The sequence below is a fragment of the Antedon mediterranea genome, chromosome 8 (assembly GCF_964355755.1).
Source record: "Antedon mediterranea chromosome 8, ecAntMedi1.1, whole genome shotgun sequence".
Lineage (NCBI taxonomy): Eukaryota > Metazoa > Echinodermata > Crinoidea > Comatulida > Antedonidae > Antedon > Antedon mediterranea.
The window spans coordinates 12,950,922-12,974,665 of NC_092677.1; the positions used below are offsets into that span (position 1 = coordinate 12,950,922).

General features: G+C 32.8%; 1 protein-coding gene across 3 annotated transcripts in view; it reads left to right on the forward strand.

Moving 5' to 3' along the window:
• Positions 1-23,744, forward strand: part of LOC140057253 (uncharacterized) — a 65,434-nt gene that overhangs the window by 4,628 nt on the left and 37,062 nt on the right. The window contains exon 1 of one of the 3 annotated variants that reach the window (XM_072102824.1): positions 14,430-14,743. The exons of the other annotated variants lie outside the window; for them this stretch is intronic. Within the exon in view, the coding sequence (XP_071958925.1) occupies positions 14,705-14,743 (39 nt within the window). The 5' untranslated portion in view covers positions 14,430-14,704. Of the gene's footprint in view, positions 1-14,429; positions 14,744-23,744 lie in introns of those variants that run through there. 3 annotated transcript variants of the gene reach the window in all.

Below are 23,744 nucleotides of genomic sequence, written 5' to 3' on the forward strand. Positions count from 1 at the left end.
CAGTTTTGCTTGTACCTTCACAGGACAAACCCTTGTCAGCTAGCACTCTCGTAATAACAAATTTGAGTGTTGTAAAATGCTTTAGTAAGGATTTTTAACTGTGAAATTTAAAACGGTTTTGATTTGTTATAATACTATGGATTTTTAGTCTTTTCTTTGGAACATCATTTTTGGCAAAAAATGGTAAGTATCAAATATTTGATTTTTGTGTACTCATCCTAAATAGTTGTTTTCTTAAAAAAAAAAACAACTTAAAAGTACCTATAGCATGAAATTAATTAGATATTTTTTCTTTGGTTTGTTTCCACTAGGCTTATATCTAGATATATTTAAAAAAATAGGATTCTAGATATAGGGACAATGAAAACTAAACTTAACTGCTGGTCGTATACACGGCTAAGGAAAACACCTTTCCTTAAAATTAAATTCTCCTATCTAACTGATTGCCATTGAAAGTGAAATCCTGAAGTATTTACCGACTTAAGAATGTTGTGAGCCTTAGCTTACCTGGATAAACCGACAATAGCCTTTTTCCCTCTTAGGGAATACAAAAAACAAACAAAAACACCTTTTTAAGATAATGGTATCATCTGTGATACTTAATTTATATCATTTATTAGACAATCCACCATCACTTGTATAGATGTCTATAAACTTATCTGTTCTCATAGCCACAAATACTTTATATTGCATTATATAGTATTTGTCTATATTTTCTTAACAATAACAAGTTCATGAAGATTTATCTACTAATAAAAGCTGAGGCAGCTGCTTAATGAATGTTTTCCTTTGTTTCAAAAGTATTTGGTCAAAATATGAACTAAACATTATTCATACTCATATTAAATGAGTCAGTCCATTTACTTTGTCTCATTTTGTAAGTACTGTAGTTAAAGTAACATTACTTTATGAACTTAACCCTATGTTCTTATAACTTACTCTTAATTTTATGTATTTAATCTGCCTATTGAAACATGCTATCATTAGTGTCAATTATTTCAATTGATAATATAACATTAACAATAGGAGCTTTCTTTTTGACAACCTAAAATTGGACCTACAAAATAAATATAATATTATTTTACTATTCAGTATTTCTAAATGAAAATTTTAATAATGTTAATTTAATAACAATTTCTTATTATTAAATAATTAATTTGTTATTTTACATCCACAAAATATAAGGCCAAACTAAATTGATCAATATTTGTATATATAGTTTATTCATTGGCATTAGATATCTTTTACAAAGGATAACCATATGTTTTCTGAGAATTCTTCTGATTGATTCATATGATTAAACTGTTAATTTACACTTGGTATTTATGATTCAATCTTACTAAAGTGTCCAATAGATTAACACAAGTCTTTAAATTTAGTTACTTGGATTACATTACAGTACTGTACTGCAGTACACAACGCATATATAGTTCTGAAAAGAACTGTTGAGTTTCTCGACATTTCAATCAATATACTTTGATCCTCCTCAGGAGTGCTAAACGTTGAGAAACTTCAACAGTTTTTTTTTCAGAACTATTGATTTCGCCATTCAAACAATATAGTACTGTACTGTATATATCTATTGAAAGTTTGTGGAATCTTCTTGGGGAAGGATATAGTTAAGTTACTAGTTTTATTCTTAATGATTGATTTATGAGCATGTTGTTATTTTGCAACTTACATCTCTACTCGTCATTATTGGCATTGTGGGTTTTCCAGTCATTATTATACAAACATTGAGTTGTTAATCACTTACATTAAATACACTAGAAATCTTTAATGAAATAATAAAACCATATGAAACTAGAATTGATAAAATTATCTGCACGTTTAAAACATTCTTTTAACTGAAGTATAGCTATAAAACTACGTAACTTCCTTTTTGTGTCCTTCAGATATGACATTAAGCTGTTGGACCTACTGTTTTCATTATACCTTGCCGACAGATGATTTCATTTCATAACTATAACTTGATGTTGTTAAATATTAGTGCTGCAGAGTTACTGATAAAATATTTTAAAAATTTATTTATTTAAAGAAAATATCAAAACAATTATTGTAGTGTTAAATATTTATAATACATCAAGATTTGCTGTTATTAAGGGACAATGTTAAAATAATTCTACTGAAGTTACTGCAATTTACATTTTGTTTAATACTCTTTAACCTATGCATTTGTTTAGCAATCTTTTTTGTTGTAATCATACAAGCTGTTTGTTGTATTGACTGCCTCATAGTCTTCGAAACAAAAAAAAATCGTTATTACAGTAAAAAATGTAGTTACGTCTGCAGTAAACTGCAGTAGAGTAATTTTGATATGGTATTAAAAATTGCCTGTAATAGTACTCATCATTGGCTCATCTGCAAAGCATGTGATGAATGTATTTACAGCGATGTTACTAAGGCAACACTTTTTGATACTCGTTGTTTCCTTGTTCTACCTGTAAAGTTGAGTGATTTTGAAGAATTACCTTTGACCGAACTTTGACTTTTAAATGAACCACGAAAACCAAGAATATTTGCTATTTATATATTGATCATGACTTTGTAACTTGGATCTTATATTTTCTAATTCAATTTTTCAAACAATTAAAACTTTGTACAGGTATTTGATATCTGTTCTATATCACAGCACGTATGTTTTGAATAAATATAATTGGGTACTGTACAAATGAGTAAATTGTTTTCTAGTGTAGAAGGGGGAGACATTTCTCTCCTCCAGGTGTGGTACACGCCCAAACTTTTCATCGCCAAACCCATTGTTTTCAAAGCAGCAACTTTGCTTTGCTATGAATTTCTCTAGCAAGATAGTTTTTCATTTCTTTTTTGCACAAACAATGTGTAAAAATTGTTGGTTATAACAAAAATTGTGTGTGCGTTGTAATATTATTATTGATAATGACCTCTACTATTTTGGTGTATTTTCGCTACCAATTAAAATCTACTTTCTAAACTCAGAAAAGGTCTTACTTCTAATTAAATAAGCCTGACCTTACCTATTAACTTAATAAACACATGAACTTTATCGAGTATCAAGAAGCTTTAAATCTGCGTTTTTATTTACAGTGGGTAAGATTTTCTAAACATGGATGCAGTATAACAATGAAAGTGCATTGGTCGTTATTTTTTAAACTGATAATATACATTTTATGTTTGTTTTTTCAAATAAAATTTTTTTTTTGTGATTGTATAATTTGGCATTTATGATACGTACTGTACAGAAACATAAATTATATATTTATTGAACTTTCAAATTTACATGGATTCAATTCATTTTTAGACTTCCTGTCGTACCGACCTAATAGTTTAATCAGCCTTTCCCATTCTTTCCTGTCTATCTGTCTTTCTTAATTTCTCCTTCTTAATTATTACATCATAGAACACCAAAATTCACATACTGTAGCATTATACAATGATTACAATTATAAAATGACAAAATAAATGTTTAAATTCAACCAAAAAAACCTGGCAGCCAATTTGACTATTTTTTTGCTTTAAATTACAGTTTTTTCAGGTAAATAAATTTTGTTCCTATCCAATTTTTGGTCAAAATTGATAACTTTTATGCGACATTAAAATGGCATATTCAACAAAAATTTTAATAAATTATTTTGTCAAAGGGACAATACATCTTGAAGGTAATATGCATACTATGAAACAAGTTTATGAACATCATGCACTGTGATTTTATTTCTTCGTCAATTGGGACTTTCAGATTTTCACGTTGACCATGTCGACTGCTACCCTATTACGTAAATTTATGATATGCGCATGCGCTAGGCGACTGGTACCTCAACTGGCAAATTTGAGCACTTGTTCAGTGGCATTTTGACGTTCGCTCTCTGACATGAGTACATGTACGTACGTATGACGTCATAACACAGTAAATGTGTTGTGATGATTTTCTGAGAATGTAAAGAGAATTTCAATCAAATTATATTTGCAAACTGATTTGATTTGTATTGGTTATTTTAAATAAAGCTTGTAATAATACAGGTTATGGCCTGGACACAAGCCTTCATTCATAAAATTAAGGATCTCGGCTAGGCCTACGCTACACACTTAACCTGACCTAAGCTTGTGTACTTCCACCGGCCCAGCACGGTGGAATAGCACCACGGACGAGCATTACAAAGAGATTACAATGTCACATCCCAAGGTCATCACCTCATACTGTACATTCACTGGAACATCAATGTAAATGTCCAGTTAATCTAAATGTTCATATATCTGTCAACAGGAATAGTTGACTACGACCCATGTGGCCGTGACCACTGTGTGCAGCTACACTCAATCTAAAAGTTCCTATCTACTTGCTATTGACATTCTATTCATGTATTTAATAGCAAGTTTGTAAGATCTCCCTAATTTATTATTTTTTTTGTTTTCATTATATATTTGTATATTGTATGTATATCAAATGTAAATCAACCAACCAAATTTCATACTTTTATGTACCTAGTTGTAAAAATGACAATAAATACTATCGTATCGTACCAATGATATACTGCTTTTTTTAATTTTCATTGAGAGATCACCATCAAAATGTAACGATAATCAGACGTACTGCCACGAGCAATGACTGCTGGAATGGCGCTATATAAATCAAACGATTGATTGATATATATATTATATAATTAATTTGATTGTTTTGTTTTGATGATCGTTTGCACATCAGTGAAAAATTTGATCTGGATCTTAACAACCTTTGGATGTTTCATGCATATATTTTTTTGGTACTATACTAAAAACAGATTGATATTTGAGTTGACAGGTACGTGTCAGCTTTTGAAGGGTTCGCTAGCATTGTTTTTGTCAGGGTGACATGAATCAGGCTTGTCATTGTAGATACCAGTTCAAGGCCTTACTGAATGTAGTAAAGATGGCATGTTGGATTTTAATGTACATGACACAAGATAAAGAAGTTTATTTATAAAAATTGTTAATATTTAAAATATATGTAAATTATAAGGAAGAGATACCAGTTTACTGATTGACCATATTGGATTTGTCATCACTGATTACTAACACATGAACAATTAAATTTAATTAAAATTCGTTTGGTGATTCACGTTTCAGATGTGATTCAGACATGGATTGATTGAAGGACATGATAATAGGACAACTGACAGTACAATAGATAATAGTTAGTGCCATCTGATAACCAATAGCATTTATAAAGAGTTTTATTTTTAATATTTTCATCTTGTAAACCATCTTACAAATACTTCCTTAAATTCACAAAACAAATCAGAAGTCAAAAATGTAGTGCAATCTACAACCACCTTGAAACATCATCTGTATACACTTTCAAACTTTATATGAAAACAATGTGATGTGCCCATATATGGACATGAAGATGTCATATCAATACCATATTTGGGCATATCACTACCATATTTGGGCACATCACACTTTTTTGTCAAACTTGTTTGATAGAGCTTAAAGCTCTGTCAACACTATTAAACTTAATGTGACGTGCCAATATATGGACATATGTCATATTATCATATTTGGACACATCATCATCATCACCACAAGCTTTAATGAAAGACCTTTTGTTGACTATTGTTTATATTAATTTTTCTTGTATTTTGTCAATTCAACAACTTGATATACTGCCCTCTATTTGATAAGTGATTCTTATGTAAAACTGTATATATGGAATTAATCTGTAAAACATCAACAAAACTTAATGAATATTGAAATTTGGAGTGTCCAAAAAAATAATAATAATTTACTGATATCAGAGTATAATTTCATATGTGGAATAATCCAATCTCCAAATTTAGGCTAAATTCCTATACAAGACTTCTAGGAAACCTATAATCCTAACCCTAACCCCCTAATTTTACCAATTTTACTAAATTATATACCCAAGCCTCATGGGACTATATTCAGCCAAAATACAGTACGATTGAAATTTAAATGGGCCTATTTTAAACATGATGTAATTGACATATCATTTTTTTTTCAAACAAATGCTATTATTTGTTAGCCCTTAGATATCAAACTGTACGTGTTATATGACTTCCTTATATTTCAAGTACCCTTTTATCTGTGCCTAAGGATTTCCTCTTTCATTTGTGCGTTTAAAAGCAAGACTAGTAGTCGCCCTCGTTAGAACGAAATGACCCATAAACCTTGTGTACATTAATAAAACCAGGTGATAGATAATGATCCTGTCGCTGTGAAAATGAAACAATTTTTGAGATGATTTCTTTTGTCTTTATTATTTGACTACTGTACTATTATTGTTTACCGATAAAAAGCAGTTTATTTGTGAAACAATCATAATATTTAAAAAGTTCCATGTACTGTAGCAAGCAACTGCTACTGTACAAAGTATGTTTCATCAAATAACTTTGATCTGACTTTCTATTTACAAAACAAGTGTGATCTGCCCAAATATGGTAGTGATACAGTATGACATCATCATGTCCATATATGGGCACATCACATTTGTTTGTCACATAAATTTTGTAGACAGAGATTAATAATACACAGTTATCAGTGGCGTAACGGCTATACGTGCTCACTGGAGTTTATGGAGCATCAGAGCATGCTGTGCAGTCCAATGCAACTACCCAGCATTGGAGGGCCCATTAGAAATGCTAAACCAAAGCCCCTTTCCCCTGCGTTTATGCCACTGACAGTTATAGCTATAGATAGCAGATTACAGTTATATTCATAATTTAAAAAGAATATTTAATTTTAATATAATATATCATTTAAAAGATTCTAAAATAAAAACTTCTATTTCTAGTGAGGTTTTTTTTTACCCATTTTGAAATTAATTTGATATAGTTTAAATTTATTAAACAACCTAGAACAAGTTCACTTTTATTTATTGATAAAAGATTCTGAAATGCTTACAGGATTCAGTTATCAAAACAGTTTTAAGTAGTAGTAAGTCTTACTAGGCTAGGATTAGTAATCCATGGTCTATGATAATTATGATATGCACCCTCTATAGTTTCTAGTTTCATAAACTTTATACTGCCAACTAAAAGTGTTGTAACCTGTTCATGCATACAAACTAACTTTGACATTCATGATACAAATCATTATCTTTCTAGCAGCTGATTATTATTATGATTCTCTAAAGCAATACCAATTTTTTATGAAAGTTTTTAAGAATATAGTTGTCTCCCAAAATTTAGTTGTGGTGCCAGGATACGGCCACAATTGCAAGATGTGAAAAAAAAACATTGGACAACAATTATGCTGCTTCAATACATAACAGTACAATTTTACTACACTATGAATGCACCAATAAATGATGTTAGTTGTACTACATGCAAGTACTATAGACTGTTATCCTTTACAGCATTTGCAATAATAGTATAAGTGTGAAAGAAATATCCTAAAAGGATTTTATAGCTTTATAGTGAAATCATGAAATTGTTGACATTTTCAACAAGATTTAAACCTTGAGATTGTAGCCAGACACTTATACATAAGTTTCAACCAATCAGCAACTATCTTCCATTTTATATTGCGTTTTAATAAAAATTTGTTTTGCAATTTAAAATATTTCTAATTTAAATGAATTAAAATATAACTATGAAAACCTTGAGATGTATTAAGACTACCTTATCAGTTTCAACCAATCAGCAACAAGCAGATGATCATGGCCTTGTTCTTTTCATTAATTTATTCATGGATTATGACTATAACATTTATATGTTCAGTTTGTATACTAGTCATAGTATAGTCACCAAGTTAATTTCAAGGTATTTGATTTAGTCAGTAACTTTCTACTTAGCGTGATATAGTCCTAATTAAAGATTCATGCGTGCCCCAATTAGTTCACACCCTACCCCTTGAACTTAAAATTGAGTCCTAAGTTTATAGCACAGGCTTATATACCAAAAGAAACCAAATTTGAGTCAGTCAGTCTGTGAGTCCATTGGCTATTACTGTTGCGTTAGTTGGATGAGTTGAACAATTTATTATTATTTTACTCCTTTACATTTGTAATTTTTCTTCTTAAGCATTGTCTACACTTCATGTGACAAAATATGTGATGTGCCCATATATGGACATGATGATGTCATATCACTACCATATTTGGACATACTGCTACCATATTTGGGCACATCACACATTTTTTTGTCAAACTAGTTTGATAGTGATAGAGCTTAAGCCTTGCGATTAATTTGATTCTATTCTTATCCTAAATGACTCATTTTCTGGCATAAACTAAGTTTATAAACCTATCATTAAAATGGGTCTGGTGATTATTTTTTAGTCACCAAGATTAATTTAAAACTGTTAAATCTATCAAAGATTATTAAACCATTTATCTCTCTTGTGTTCACATTCCTTGGTATTTTTGTAGACTTAACAACTGTACAATAAACAGTAAGGAAGTCTATACCATGTAAAAGAAGGACTATCTATATCAACAAGGCATACTCCTCCCACGCAACTAGTGCATGATGTAGTTACAACCGCATGCTTTTGGAAGGAAGCGGGTTATGCGTGTTGAGGTTATGTATGTGTGTGAGACACTCGTTCTTATGATGTATTCTGAATCATACCTAGAGGTGATAAGAATAGAACGTTTAATGGTACTTGCTTAATTTTTATTTCAACTTGCATTTAAACATCGCCTAAATGCTAAAGAAATATTAAGGCACAAAATGTGCAAACTTCAGGCAAGTGTCCATCCATCAAGTCCATCTGCAGCCACAAAGTCAACTCATTTTAAAAATATATATTCAGATAAATATCAACCTATTATCATACATCTGTTTTTATTTAATTATTTCTTATTTCATACACCGTAAACTAACTTTGCCAATTACAGGAGGGATAAACTAGTTTATATTAAATCAAGTCTCATTTGAAACTTATGAAGTGTGTATCAAAGTATTAGATACTCTAGTGCACAACTTTGGAATGTTTTGCCTCTTTCTTCCAAAACATACAAAATGTAAATAGTTTCAAAAAGATTGAAAAATATTATTTATTATCAAACAATACTTAGCGGCCATGTTTATGTTAATATATTTACAAACCTCTAACAATTCAAAATGTATTAATATGTTTTGTACTGAAATTGAAATGTACCGCTTTACGTCTTATTGTTATTTTCATTTCTTTGTCTTGTATATGTTTTGTTTGCTTTTGAATGTTTTGTTTTGGCGTCCCTGACACAAGCTTTTTTTTTTTTGTGACGCCACCATTTTGGAAATAAATGTTGATTTTGATTGATTTGAAGATTAGTATATAAAAACTTTTTAAATTTTCTGAGAATATTTGTCACGAATATATTTAGAAAACAACAATACCCATAAGCTGCATTTAATTAAAACTGGATTTCACCTTGACATTATGGATACTAAAGTATTAATCATAGAATTTATGATAGATGAAATATAGAATCATTTTTCAACTTCCCGTTTTGTAGAGGCCCGGTTATAGTAGTGTAGTTTTGTTATTATTATGGCCTATTTGATTTTGATGTTGCATTTATCATGTCATTCCTGTCAGGCATGTCATTGTCTTTTAATAATTTACTGACAAAACAAATTATAGACTTTTTTTCTGAATAATGAATGGTCCCACTGTATGGTAGAATATTAACCTACTAGGATTTAACTTTAGTGCACAATATTTTGAAAATTGTGCATTCAGGTACAATATCTATATTATATTCTTTGTAAGCACAACTGTAAAGTCTGGTGTTAAACGAAAGAAATGAGACAGAGAGACAACCATGTAAGTTACGATAAGTACAAGTGTTTAATGGCAAAACAACACGTCCTTTATATACAGTAATACCTAGCACGCCACCACTCAGGTGTGTATGCAAATTGGGGTCTAGCGCCACCATATTACATCCCCCTTATCGACAAAAATAGAAAGTTTTTTTTTAGATTTTTTAGAATATAAACATTTAGAATATATAACAACATCCCCTTCACAGCAAACTTGAAACAACATACTAGCAAAATATCATACAGTCAAAAAAAAAAAAAAATTAAGTTATAAATGTTCGCAATATCGTTACAATTTTGAGGTATTCGTAGTTCGTATCATGGTTTATATCGATCAGGGATTTTCACTTCCCGTCCGGACCTTGTACGAATTATAGGTTGTTCTGGTTCGATCTCAGTTCTGCTCACATCTGGTTTATCCTGTGGGTCTGGGTTGAGAGGTTTGTTAGGTACGGTTGTTTCTTGTAGTACAGGCGTACTGACTGGTATTTCTCGGATGTGTTGTCGATTTCGTCTGGTGATTTTACCATTCGTTATTACGGATCATAAGCCATTGATAATGATAACAAATAAACCACTAACATCTGCACCTCCTAGATTACAACGGATGCTGATCAAATTACAAGGATAATGGCCATTGGGCTAAGTTTTGTCTAACCAGTAAATTTAAAGATCATCGTAGTCGACCAAAATATAGAACTAATTATGCTCAAAACCACCAACGTTACCGACGGGGTCAATCCCCAAGACAACGGGGTAGATACCAACGCAACCGCCCTTATGGATATGATAGAAATGTACATTATTTGGAACAGTCTGAACAGACGCATACTGATGATAACGATACTGATTGCATGAATACGCAATTTGAATCATTTTCTTTCTCCTCTATACAAGTATCCAGTTTCTGTTTCCAAGACGGACCGAAACCCCGAGACGAAGCTTTCGCAAATCTCAAAGTAAAACTTGACGGCAGACCAGGCACGCATAACTTACAATTAAAAGTTGATACTGGCGCACAAGCAAACACGCTCCCACTTAGAACATACCGTCACATGTTCCCGTACAATTTGAATACAAAAGGCTACCCACAACCAAATGCATTGGAAGCCACGCAGAACGTTTTGACGGCTTACAACGATACAAAAATAAAATGTTTTGGTACAACAAGAATACATTGCTGTTACGAGAACTCTACATGGTTGAGTACCACATTTTTTGTTGTTGATGTTCCAGGCCCAGCTGTAATCGGTCTTCCAACATGCGAACAACTCCGCATTGTAACACTGCACTGTAATATCAACAACACACCAACCAAATACAATCCCGTAGTTAATAACATCGAAGAACTTATTAAACTTTACCCTGACCAGTTTGATCGTATTGGTGAATTCAAAACGATACACAAGCTTGTTGTTGATCCTAACGTTCCCAGTCGAATGAATGCACCGAGACGTACACCTATTGCTTTAAAGGAAATGATAAAGGCTGAACTTTCAAAGATGGAGCAGTTAAATATCATAAAGCCAATTGAAGAGCCAACAGAGTGGGTAAGCTCACTAACGTATGTGACAAAAACAGATGGTAGCATTCGTGTTTGTTTGGACCCTAAATATTTAAACATGGCACTTGTCCGTCCGCAACACAGAATTCCGACACTTGAAGAAATAAATCATAGATTCGCCAACGCAAAGTTTTTTTCCAAACTCGATGCCAAAGCTGGTTATTGGTCAGTAAAGTTAGATCACGACAGCCAGAAACTTACCACTTTCCAAACACCCTTTGGACGCTATTGCTTCCAGCGTTTGCCTTTCGGATTGTCTGTGAGCCAGGATATATTTCAGCTTGAGATGGATCGAATCATCACCATATTGCATTCAGGTACAATATCTATATTATATTCTTTGTAAGCACAACAATGTAAAATTGGTTTCATTTCGTTTATTTATAGTAAGTTTTCTTTTCAAAGATGATAGCTGCTTAGTATCTGACATTTATGATATCAAGGTTATTAATTTACATCGGAGAACTAGCTTTCTCAGAAGATAAGACACATTTGTAATGTAATTAATGCATTTGGGAATTAGCAATAAATGTTTTAATAGTCTTGGCAAAAAGTTCATTAAACGTATTCAATATTCTAGGAAGGAGGATAGGTAAATGGGAATGTCTACATGAAGATTTTAAAATGTTTAGTCTTTTCGTGCCTATAGCTTACCTAGATAAACTGAAAACAGCCATTATCCTCAAAAAGCGAGGTACTGTATAACTCGAAAAGTAGAGATTTAAAATGTTAATATTATCATGTAATTGGTTACCTTGCTGTTGGATGTTTATCTTAGAATAAAATCAAAACAATTTGTTGACATAGATTATCATTTGGCAATGAAATAATTATGGAATTTCAGGATATAGGTATTAAAATGTTATTCCTCTGCATCTATCCTATCAAATGGTACATATTTAATTCTTCAAGTTTGTTTTAAATAGCTTAGTTTGGTTTTGGTTTTGAATTGCATGGACTTCTTCGTGTTCCAATGGTTTTTTATTAAGGATATAATAAGTCATGGATAAAATATGGAAGTAAGTACAGTATGTTGTATTGTTTTACTAGTTATCAGCTATAGCAGCTATTGCCTAAAAAAACCAAATTGTTTCATTGATTAATTCATGTTTGATGTTTAACTACATTTGATGTTGTAATCATTTGAGCAAACTTCCTTAATTTTGTAAAATAATTTGCCATATGTTTTAACCAAACCAATAATCTGATTAAAGTACATTACATTTTGCATTAGCAGTAAAATGTATTTTTATGTAATTGCTATAAACAGCTGAAATGCTATAATAATTATGCATGCTAATTCTTTCAACATTATTTAATGTAAATCTTAAAACAGTTGGCTTTTTAATTTATTGTATATCATAGTTATGTTCAATTTTACATAGCAGACTTTAGATTCCAGTTCTTGTTAGAAGCCTACAGTAATTATCAAAGTTAAAGTAGTTTTTAAAATTATACCTCCCATTGAACACCACAACCCTACTCCCTAACGTGTACCCCTCCCCAACCTGTACCTCCTATAGCCTACGTCTAGCATGGTATGTCAATGAGGACAGGGTGATACCGCCTAATCCATTATTCGGATAGAGGTTTTTATTTTATAAACTACCAATATATTGGTTGATTTGGGTCTTTTCAATACTGGAAATTATTTAATTAATAAGATCTTTTTAATCTAGATATAAGTAGTAATCAGAAATAATAATAAAACATAGTGACAGATAGTGATAGTGACCTAACATTTGAGGTCAACCCTGAGGCAAATGTGAAGCTAGATTTGATGACGTTTGATGACTGGAACAAACCAAGTAGAATAATTTATAATATAATTGCTTTTGTAAATGGGTCATATTTAAATATTAGCATACTTTGTTAATTGTTAAATAAAACAGTTACAGTACCAAGGTTCCTTAAGCTTTTGCTTTTAAATTGATATTTAATACAGTTTGACATACTTTAGTATAGAATAATTAATTAAATTTAGACAGCTTAATTATTGTTAATAACCAGTTTTAAAAAAGGGGGTTCATGTGCCCCTTATGGTTGCCTCCTTTTTTCACTGCCCTGGATAAAAACAAGACGAGTAAATAATTATACCTGTACTAGGCCATTTTGTCGTTCAATATTGTTAATTCATGTTTCTGCTGCATAGTGCCGAATAAACCGATTAGTTCAAAAATGTAATTTCTGTTCAATTTTTGTTCCAAAATAACCGTTTAAATCAGTTGGTGGTCGTTGGCAAAAATTGTTAGAATTACCCAAAATGCAATTAATCCTGCCGGTTAATTCAAACATTACTACAGTGTAGTTGACCTGAGGTCAGCAGCTGTCAATCAAATAACCGTTATTTTGTGTTGCAGCTAAAAGTTGTCCAACCATAACCGGTTAAATTTTTATTTATTTATTCTTTCTTTTGTTGTTCTTTTTGGTGTTCTAACACCGAATTGAGTGGGTGTTTTTAACTGGTTATTGGGGGAAAAATATATCTTTAATGTATTATTGATAAATGTATGCTTAGGGCCTATAGACTAATACATTACTCATAGAATGTTTAAATATTCATTAAACTTGTAAATATTCATGATGCATCATGTAGACCTACAATGTTCTTGCACCGATGTAGTATCATAAAAATAAGGTCACCTTTAAATTCTGTGAAGTAATGAATCATCATTAGCCAAGGCATCTGTATTTAGGGCTTTCTGCTATAAAACTAATTTATTCATAACTAATTTACATATTCATACCCTTTTATTCATGTAATGCTACATAATGTATTAAAATGTCCTTGTACTATTTTCTTTGCTATCAATTGATGCGAGGATTGCACTTTTCAATTAGACTGATTAATCAAAGGATTTTTTTTGAAGATATTCAAACATTTTTATGATTCAAACTTTAGATAATTCAACAAATTTAAAGGTCACTCCCATTATTGACACGTCCCTTAAATTATACTGACGCTGCATTGAAATAATAGAAAAAATATATATTACGTTTTGCCAAGTTGTGCTGCACTGTAGCTATGTCATATTACACTTGATTACGTTACCTCTTTGAAAGTGTGTTAAACCCATGACTAGTATTTTTTGCTAGCCCCTTCGTTAATCTACCCCAAACACATAGCAGCAGCAGAACCATTTCTTAACTGTTCAACCACAGAGAGTATACTTCTCTCTTTGGTATTATCTTAAGTCAAACACTGGTTAACTGAGATCAAGTTGTATTACTCAGTGGGGAAGCTAAACTTGCATGTTCACTTTGTAGCCTAAAGTCGTTGACGCTGATTTCCTTGCTGAGTGCCAACACTCGTTGTGAGCGTGTGGAACTATAGTTATGATTTTTTTATAGCACACTGGGCCTGTTTGTTCCCAGTTTTAGGGAAAGGAAAGTTGCGTTTTAGGAATACAAAATGGAAATAATACGTCCTAGGTTAAGGAGTGGAAAAGAGGTACGTAAAAGGAAAATAACTAACGTTTATAAATTGATAATTTAATATGATTTTAAACATTAAAAGAGTTTTTATTTATTAAAGTTTGGTTGAATTATTTAGCATTATCAGCATATTATTATAATCATAACTTGTCAAGCTTTAGTTATAAATACACAGGAGGTACTGATACTAAAATGTGTAATAACATGTTTAATAATAGTAATCGTATATGTTTTTATTATTACATGTAACATGTTGGAAAGAAATACCTAAAACCTATTCTTTTTATAATTAATTAGGATTGTGACATCATGCTAATTAACAACAAAGTTAATATGAACAAGTATTTTAGTTATTTGTAGGCTTATATTTATTTTTCATATAGCACAGAGAATACTACTATTTAGTTACTTTAAGACATGGGTATTGGTTGATGGTTGTTTGGTAGGGTTGGGGGAGGGGGTTGGGAGTTGTGAGGTGGGGTAGGAAGGAGGGCTGTGATAGAGCTCACTTTACCACCTTTAATTTAAAACCACTATGAATTTACAACTTTATTGCTATCAGGATAAGATATAGTCATGTGATTAAGCTCTATAGAAGCAAAACATTCAATTCCCATGGTAACAGCATGATTTGAATATCAACGATTAGTAACATGATATTATTTACTCATATTTTTTATTCTATCAAATCAATTTATAATCAAGTTTGCACGATATTTTAAGTATGAAGTACTTATTTATTTTAGTATATACTTATTTTTCAACCAATGGGTATAAGTACTAACTTTTGTTGGTAGTAAGATCAACTAGTTTTTGCCACAATAGTGTAAGAAATGTATATACCTCTTATACTATAGTTAAACTATGGTGAGTTTGATTTTGATGATTTTGTTCGCATTACATTTTTACCAACTAAATCATTTGTTAAATTTCTGAATTTCTAACATCATTTTTGTGGGTGAAATTTTTGAGGTTTTCAAATCTCTTTTAAAAACTAGCAAATGTGGTAAATTTAACAATTTATATATATATATATATATATTTTTGTGTTAAAATATTGTTTATACTATTTAATTGTGTCAGTTAATTTGTTGTTTTTCTAAAACTGTGAATTTTGTTATGATATCTAGTCAGACCGACATTGGCATTAATTTTTTGGCTGGGACTGGCTTTATGGACATAGAGTTTTCTATTTTTATTCAACCTGTTGACAACCTATTCTCTGTCCTCAAGTAGGCAGTAGCAATAATTTCCGATTCCGTTTTAAAATATGTTTCAATAATGTTCTTTTTTAGGGTGATCCAAAATGATACAAATATTCTTTAACTCATAGATTTGATAGAGGAAATTCTAAAACTGAAATTTAACCTAACTGATAAAACACATGGATCAAAATGAATATATATTAACTAATATAAAAATAGTAATAAGATTTTAATGATTTGGTTCAAATTTTATATAAAATCAACTTATTTTTCTGTGGTTAAACTAGTATATACTAGTGTATCTAGGGTTTATAAATTTAAATTTACTTGATAAAATTTGATAAATTGTTTTGGCGTCTGTAAACCCAATGGTATTACTTATACAGATCCTGTTATAGACTTGTTTCTGACGAACTAATAAATGACAAATTCAGTTTGTTTTTTTAAATTATTTTTTTATTATAGTTAGGCACTTAGGAACTTTAACCTTATTGAATATTGAATTTAATGTCCAAAATAGTTCTACAGAATTAGCAGCTTAAAAGGAGACATAGAGTGAGAGTGAAGTTTTATCTGAGGATAAATAAGTAAACATCTAACCCACGAAGATACAAGTCTACTCCAATCTTCCTACCCAGTATTAATAGTTGTTATCACATGGGCAATGCCGGGCCCCATCTTTAAAGAGAAGATGCAAAAACAAGTGTAAATCTGTAGTACATTGTCCTAAAACAAAGTGGAAACTTTCTGGAAACCAACACATCCAGAACTGACAAACTTCCTATTGTTTTGAAATACTATAACTTAATGTCATTTTAATTAACCAATCAAATTGGTATAAAGTTCCTTTTCTACATTTTTTTATTTCATCTTAATTCTCAAATATTCAATAAGGATGTTTGCCAAATGTAATACAGTGTGTGATACTTTAAAAACAACCTTGATTAATTGGTTCATCCATTGATGAGTGGGTTGATTGCATTCCTAGATGTAGAAAGGGTTGCTAATCTAAACTTTAGTCATTCTGCCTGTCTGTCTGTCCGTCCTTTATTTGTGTCAGTTGGATATTTAAAAAAGGGAGCCTTACTTACAGCATATAGGAAAAGTTTGTTCAAACCTGATTTCATGCTCATTTAAAAAAGAACTGACTTAAATTATCACTTTGTATCTCAGGGTGGGATTATACTTCAGTCAATATACAGTATTCATTATAGAATATAAATTCGTATTCATGAAAATGTGGATTATTTGCATTCTTTTGTATTTATTTTATGAAATTTTGAACAACCATATCAGGAAACTTAGTGATTCATGCAACGATCACAGGAAATATGAAAGCAAAGATAAAAAAAAGAATAGAGGAAGGCTTTATTAACTTTACTGAAACCTTAAGTTTGGACATTCTTCATTTAATATGCTAATTAGTATGCTAATTATGTATTGTGTTTTTTTTAGCTGACAAAAAAATCAGGAATAATTAATATTGAAAAGCTTACATAAAACGATATTAATCAATTAAAAAGGCTTCACACATTTTGTTAGTACTTTTACATACATTTCACAGTATCATAGACAAACGCATAATACAGTTCTCACATACATCATATGCCTATTTTGGCCTATGAAACAGTGAATGACATGTTATTCCGTATCACAGAATTTGCCTATGATTCTCTACAAATTATAGATAGGTCCGAAAATTGACTACTGTTTTCTAACAATTCATTCGGGAAATTCCAATTTCGTCATATTCCAAATTTAAAACTATAATCTCAATCTTTCGTCGGACAGGGCACAAATTGTTAAAACTGTGCATTATAGTGATGTTTGGACATGTCCATCTACATTTTAGGTATAAGTGATAATGATAATATGCAAAACTTGTTTTTACTTGTAAAAAAGCACTTCCTTGATATGTGGAGTGAAAAGAGGGACGTAGCTATATCAGCTAGGTTTCAAAGGGTGCAAGAATCTGGTTAGGGTGTTTCTTGTGGAAATGACTCATGACTAATATTTCCGCATCTTCAAGCGTATGTAGGTACATCACGTGTTAGACACAATTGATAAAACTGAAGAAGACTGCTTCAATATATACATATTTGCATGGCATCACTTTATCTCACAATGTAACACAGATTTTGCATTATTACAATGTTTGCTGTAAACAAAATTAATTTTCATTTACATAAGTTAAATTTGTATCAATCATGTGTCTAGACACTTGATATTTTAGTATTAAATATCCAAACAAAATTTCGAAAGCTTTCGTTCTTGTTAATTGAGTATGCTTTACCTTGTCAAGTTAATCAATATATTCCAACTTTTCTTCATCATCATGATATTGCGTTGCCTCAGCGATTCCCAACAGAAACAATGTGGTTATGAGAAATACATTCCCTGATATATGAACAATTAAAATTACATTAAAATGTGTCTTAATTATCAATATTGTATACAACTGAATAAAAATAAATCCTTTAAAGCACTACAAGAAAAGGAAATGATTTCACTTTTTCAACCCATAGGGAGAATTTTATTTCTTGAAAAAATTGCCTTCACATTAGTTTCATGGGAACACTTTCCTTTTGTCCTCAATCTAACCCTTTGTCTATGATTCTCTCTGTTAAAAGGAGAAATGTGTTATTAATAATGGACCTTATGCAATATGAGGCTCCACCTTCTAAATGTGAATATTATTTTTATATATTATATCTTGGAGATAGTATACTTTAGAGAGAATATACTTCCAATGAGATTAGAGAGAGCATGCCTTCTTGAGGGCATACCTTAGAGAGAGTATACAGTACCTTCGAAAGAGCATACCTCAATAAGAGCATACCTTAGAGAGAGTATACCTTTGACAGAGCATACTTCCAAGAGGGCATACCTTAGGGGGAGTATACCTTTGAAAAAGCATACCTCCATGAGGACATGCTTTCACAACAAGAGCATACTTTAGAGAGAGCATACCTCCACAAGATTATACCTCCACCTTCCTGCCTTTAGCTGAGACCCATTGGAAGGAAATGAACTTGAATGAACCCACGCACAGGACAACGAAAAGTGCCATCAAAACAACAATACCAACAACCCTAGCTATCAGTCCGCTTTTTCATTCATTATTTAAATCATCACTCTGGATTCAAACAACTGTTGGTTGTCATACGTTGGACACCCCTACTTCCCTTCCTACTGTGGGATGCCATATTCATGTGTATACTTTCACCTGTTAAAACAAGTTAAAATGACGTTTAAAAACAGGTTTCTATGATGTAAGCACATGACCTTTCCTGTTTTATAACATTGCAAGCTACTTTCAATTCGCTTGTTTTTCATGGCACGATGGTATTGTCCAGTACCATACTGACTCAGAAGTCTATACCTTGTGTAGAAGTTCATACTTTTAATTGGTATAAGTTTTGTGCAAATTGATGATACTAACTATTAGTGTGTATTATTTGAGCTTAATTTTGTTTAAAGTAAAAGCACCAATTTTCCTTTTGTTTGTAAGTGTAGCACCGTCATTTGTCAAAATTATCGTGGAATTATTTGCAAAAGAAACTGTAAAATGCGAAATTATACTAATAAATAAAAAGAAATAAAGTCAAGTATTAAGTTATAAATAAAATAAATTAGTTGATTCTAACTTGTAATTAATATTGCGCTGCTCAAATAAACACTGACAACATAATTATTTAAGACACTTTTATTTCTAGCTTCAGGTATAAAAACTAAAAAAAAGTTAATTGTTGTACATTAAAGATCAACTCCCATTCAAACTGAACTATATATATTAAACAATTAATTAAATAATATTAATAATCAATAAAATAATTAAATAAGGATCTGTATTGATGTAATTGTTTTTTTAATTAGTTATTGTTATTAATATTAATACAAATTTTTAAAGACAAATAGTCTTCTTACTTTTCCGTAGCTTATTATTGTAGTTAGAAATATAATTATATTCAAGGAAATGATTCAGATTGAAATTGGCCAATAACTACAGGCTAGCTTGTCTGATTTTAAAGTCACAAATTGAATACAAGTTTATATTTTCCACAAACAGTTACCAGTATTTTGTAAATCAATCAGGTTTTCCCTCAACTAAATTTGATAAAATCTGTCAATTTCTGTGTACTCCATATAATATATTGTGAGACAGAGTTGAAAGATTTTGGTAAAGCTATCATTTCTATTACATTTATATTAATATTGAATAATATCTTTATTGGAAAAACGGATACACTTAATATAGTGTTTTTAACAAGGCCATTACAAAACTATTTACAAAAATCAACAAACAATTAAAAGTAAAAGAAGTAAAAAGACTGTAATAAAAACAATACAAAAGTATTGGAAATATCCACAACATTATTTATTGTGCTTGGCAGAATTATTTAGATCTGTATAGCAACTTAAGTGTACACCTTTGGGACCCAACAAAGTTCCCCCTGTAAAGCAACTTACATTAGAGCCCCTTAAGTGTACACCTTTGGGATCCAACAAAGTTCCCCTGTAAAGCAACTTACATTAGAGCCCCTTAAGTGTACACATTTGGAACCCAACAAAGTTCCCCCTGTAAAGCAACTTACATTAGAGCCCCTTAAGTGTACACCTTTGGAACCCAACAAAGTTCCCCTGTAAAGCAACTTACATTAGAGCCCCTTAAGTGTACACCTTTGGAACCCAACAAAGTTCCCCCTGTAAAGCAACTTACATTAGAGCCCCTTAAGTGTACACCTTTGGAACCCAACAAAGTTCCCCCTGTAAAGCAACTTACATTAGAGCCCCTTAAGTGTACACCTTTGGGACCCAACAAAGTTCCCCCTGTAAAGCAACTTACATTAGAGCCCCTTAAGTGTACACCTTTGGAACCCAACAAAGTTCCCCCTGTAAAGCAACTTACATTAGAGCCCCTTAAGTGTACACCTTTGGAACCCAAAAAAGTTCCCCCTGTAAAGCAACTTACATTAGAGCCCCTTAAGTGTACACATTTGGAACCCAACAAAGTTCCCCCTGTAAAGCAACTTACATTAGAGCCCCTTAAGTGGACACCTTTGGAACCCAACAAAGTTCCCCCTGTAAAGCAACTTACATTAGAGCCCCTTAAGTGTACACCTTTGGGACCCAACAAAGTTCCCCCTGTAAAGCAACTTACATTAGAGCCCCTTAAGTGTACACCTTTGGAACCCAACAAAGTTCCCCCTGTAAAGCAACTTACATTAGAGCCCCTTAAGTGTACACCTTTGGAACCCAACAAAGTTCCCCCTGTAAAGCAACTTACATTAGAGCCCCTTAAGTGTACACCTTTGGAACCCAACAAAGTTCCCCCTGTAAAGCAACTTACATTAGAGCCCCTTAAGTGTACACCTTTGGAACCCAACAAAGTTCCCCCTGTAAAGCAACTTACATTAGAGCCCCTTAAGTGTACACCTTTGGAACCCAACAAAGTTCCCCCTGTAAAGCAACTTACATTAGAGCCCCTTAAGTGTACACATTTGGAACCCAACAAAGTTCCCCCTGTAAAGCAACTTACATTAGAGCCCCTTAAGTGGACACCTTTGGAACCCAACAAAGTTCCCCCTGTAAAGCAACTTACATTAGAGCCCCTTAAGTGTACACCTTTGGGACCCAACAAAGTTCCCCCTGTAAAGCAACTTACATTAGAGCCCCTTAAGTGTACACCTTTGGAACCCAACAAAGTTCCCCCTGTAAAGCAACTTACATTAGAGCCCCTTAAGTGTACACCTTTGGGACCCAACAAAGTTCCCCCTGTAAAGCAACTTACATTAGAGCCCCTTAAGTGTACACCTTTGGAACCCAACAAAGTTCCCCCTGTAAAGCAACTTACATTAGAGCCCCTTAAGTGTACACCTTTGGAACCCAAAAAAGTTCCCCCTGTAAAGCAACTTACATTAGAGCCCCTTAAGTGTACACATTTGGAACCCAACAAAGTTCCCCCTGTAAAGCAACTTACATTAGAGCCCCTTAAGTGTACACCTTTGGGACCCAACAAAGTTCCCCCTGTAAAGCAACTTACATTAGAGCCCCTTAAGTGTACACCTTTGGAACCCAACAAAGTTCCCCCTGTAAAGCAACTTACATTAGAGCCCCTTAAGTGTACACCTTTGGAACCCAACAAAGTTCCCCCTGTAAAGCAACTTACATTAGAGCCCCTTAAGTGTACACATTTGGAACCCAACAAAGTTCCCCCTGTAAAGCAACTTACATTAGAGCCCCTTAAGTGTACACCTTTGGAACCCAACAAAGTTCCCCCTGTAAAGCAACTTACATTAGAGCCCCTTAAGTGTACACATTTGGAACCCAACAAAGTTCCCCCTGTAAAGCAACTTACATTAGAGCCCCTTAAGTGTACACCTTTGGGACCCAACAAAGTTCCCCCTGTAAAGCAACTTACATTAGAGCCCCTTAAGTGTACACCTTTGGAACCCAACAAAGTTCCCCCTGTAAAGCAACTTACATTAGAGCCCCTTAAGTGTACACATTTGGAACCCAACAAAGTTCCCCCTGTAAAGCAACTTACATTAGAGCCCCTTAAGTGTACACCTTTGGAACCCAACAAAGTTCCCCCTGTAAAGCAACTTACATTAGAGCCCCTTAAGTGTACACATTTGGAACCCAACAAAGTTCCCCTGTAAAGCAACTTACATTAGAGCCCCTTAAGTGTACACCTTTGGGACCCAACAAAGTTCCCCTGTAAAGCAACTTACATTAGAGCCCCTTAAGTGTACACCTTTGGAACCCAACAAAGTTCCCCCTGTAAAGCAACTTACATTAGAGCCCCTTAAGTGTACACCTTTGGAACCCAACAAAGTTCCCCCTGTAAAGCAACTTACATTAGAGCCCCTTAAGTGTACACCTTTGGAACCCAACAAAGTTCCCCTGTAAAGCAACTTACATTAGAGCCCCTTAAGTGTACACCTTTGGAACCCAACAAAGTTCCCCCTGTAAAGCAACTTACATTAGAGCCCCTTAAGTGTACACCTTTGGAACCCAACAAAGTTCCCCCTGTAAAGCAACTTACATTAGAGCCCCTTAAGTGTACACCTTTGGAACCCAACAAAGTTCCCCCTGTAAAGCAACTTACATTAGAGCCCCTTAAGTGTACACCTTTGGAACCCAACAAAGTTCCCCCTGTAAAGCAACTTACATTAGAGCCCCTTAAGTGTACACCTTTGGAACCCAACAAAGTTCCCCCTGTAAAGCAACTTACATTAGAGCCCCTTAAGTGTACACCTTTGGAACCCAACAAAGTTCCCCCTGTAAAGCAACTTACATTAGAGCCCCTTAAGTGTACACCTTTGGAACCCAACAAAGTTCCCCCTGTAAAGCAACTTACATTAGAGCCCCTTAAGTGTACACCTTTGGGACCCAACAAAGTTCCCCCTGTAAAGCAACTTACATTAGAGCCCCTTAAGTGTACACCTTTGGAACCCAACAAAGTTCCCCCTGTAAAGCAACTTACATTAGAGCCCCTTAAGTGTACACCTTTGGAACCCAACAAAGTTCCCCCTGTAAAGCAACTTACATTAGAGCCCCTTAAGTGTACACCTTTGGAACCCAACAAAGTTCCCCCTGTAAAGCAACTTACATTAGAGCCCCTTAAGTGTACACCTTTGGAACCCAACAAAGTTCCCCCTGTAAAGCAACTTACATTAGAGCCCCTTAAGTGTACACCTTTGGAACCCAACAAAGTTCCCCCTGTAAAGCAACTTACATTAGAGCCCCTTAAGTGTACACCTTTGGGACCCAACAAAGTTCCCCCTGTAAAGCAACTTACATTAGAGC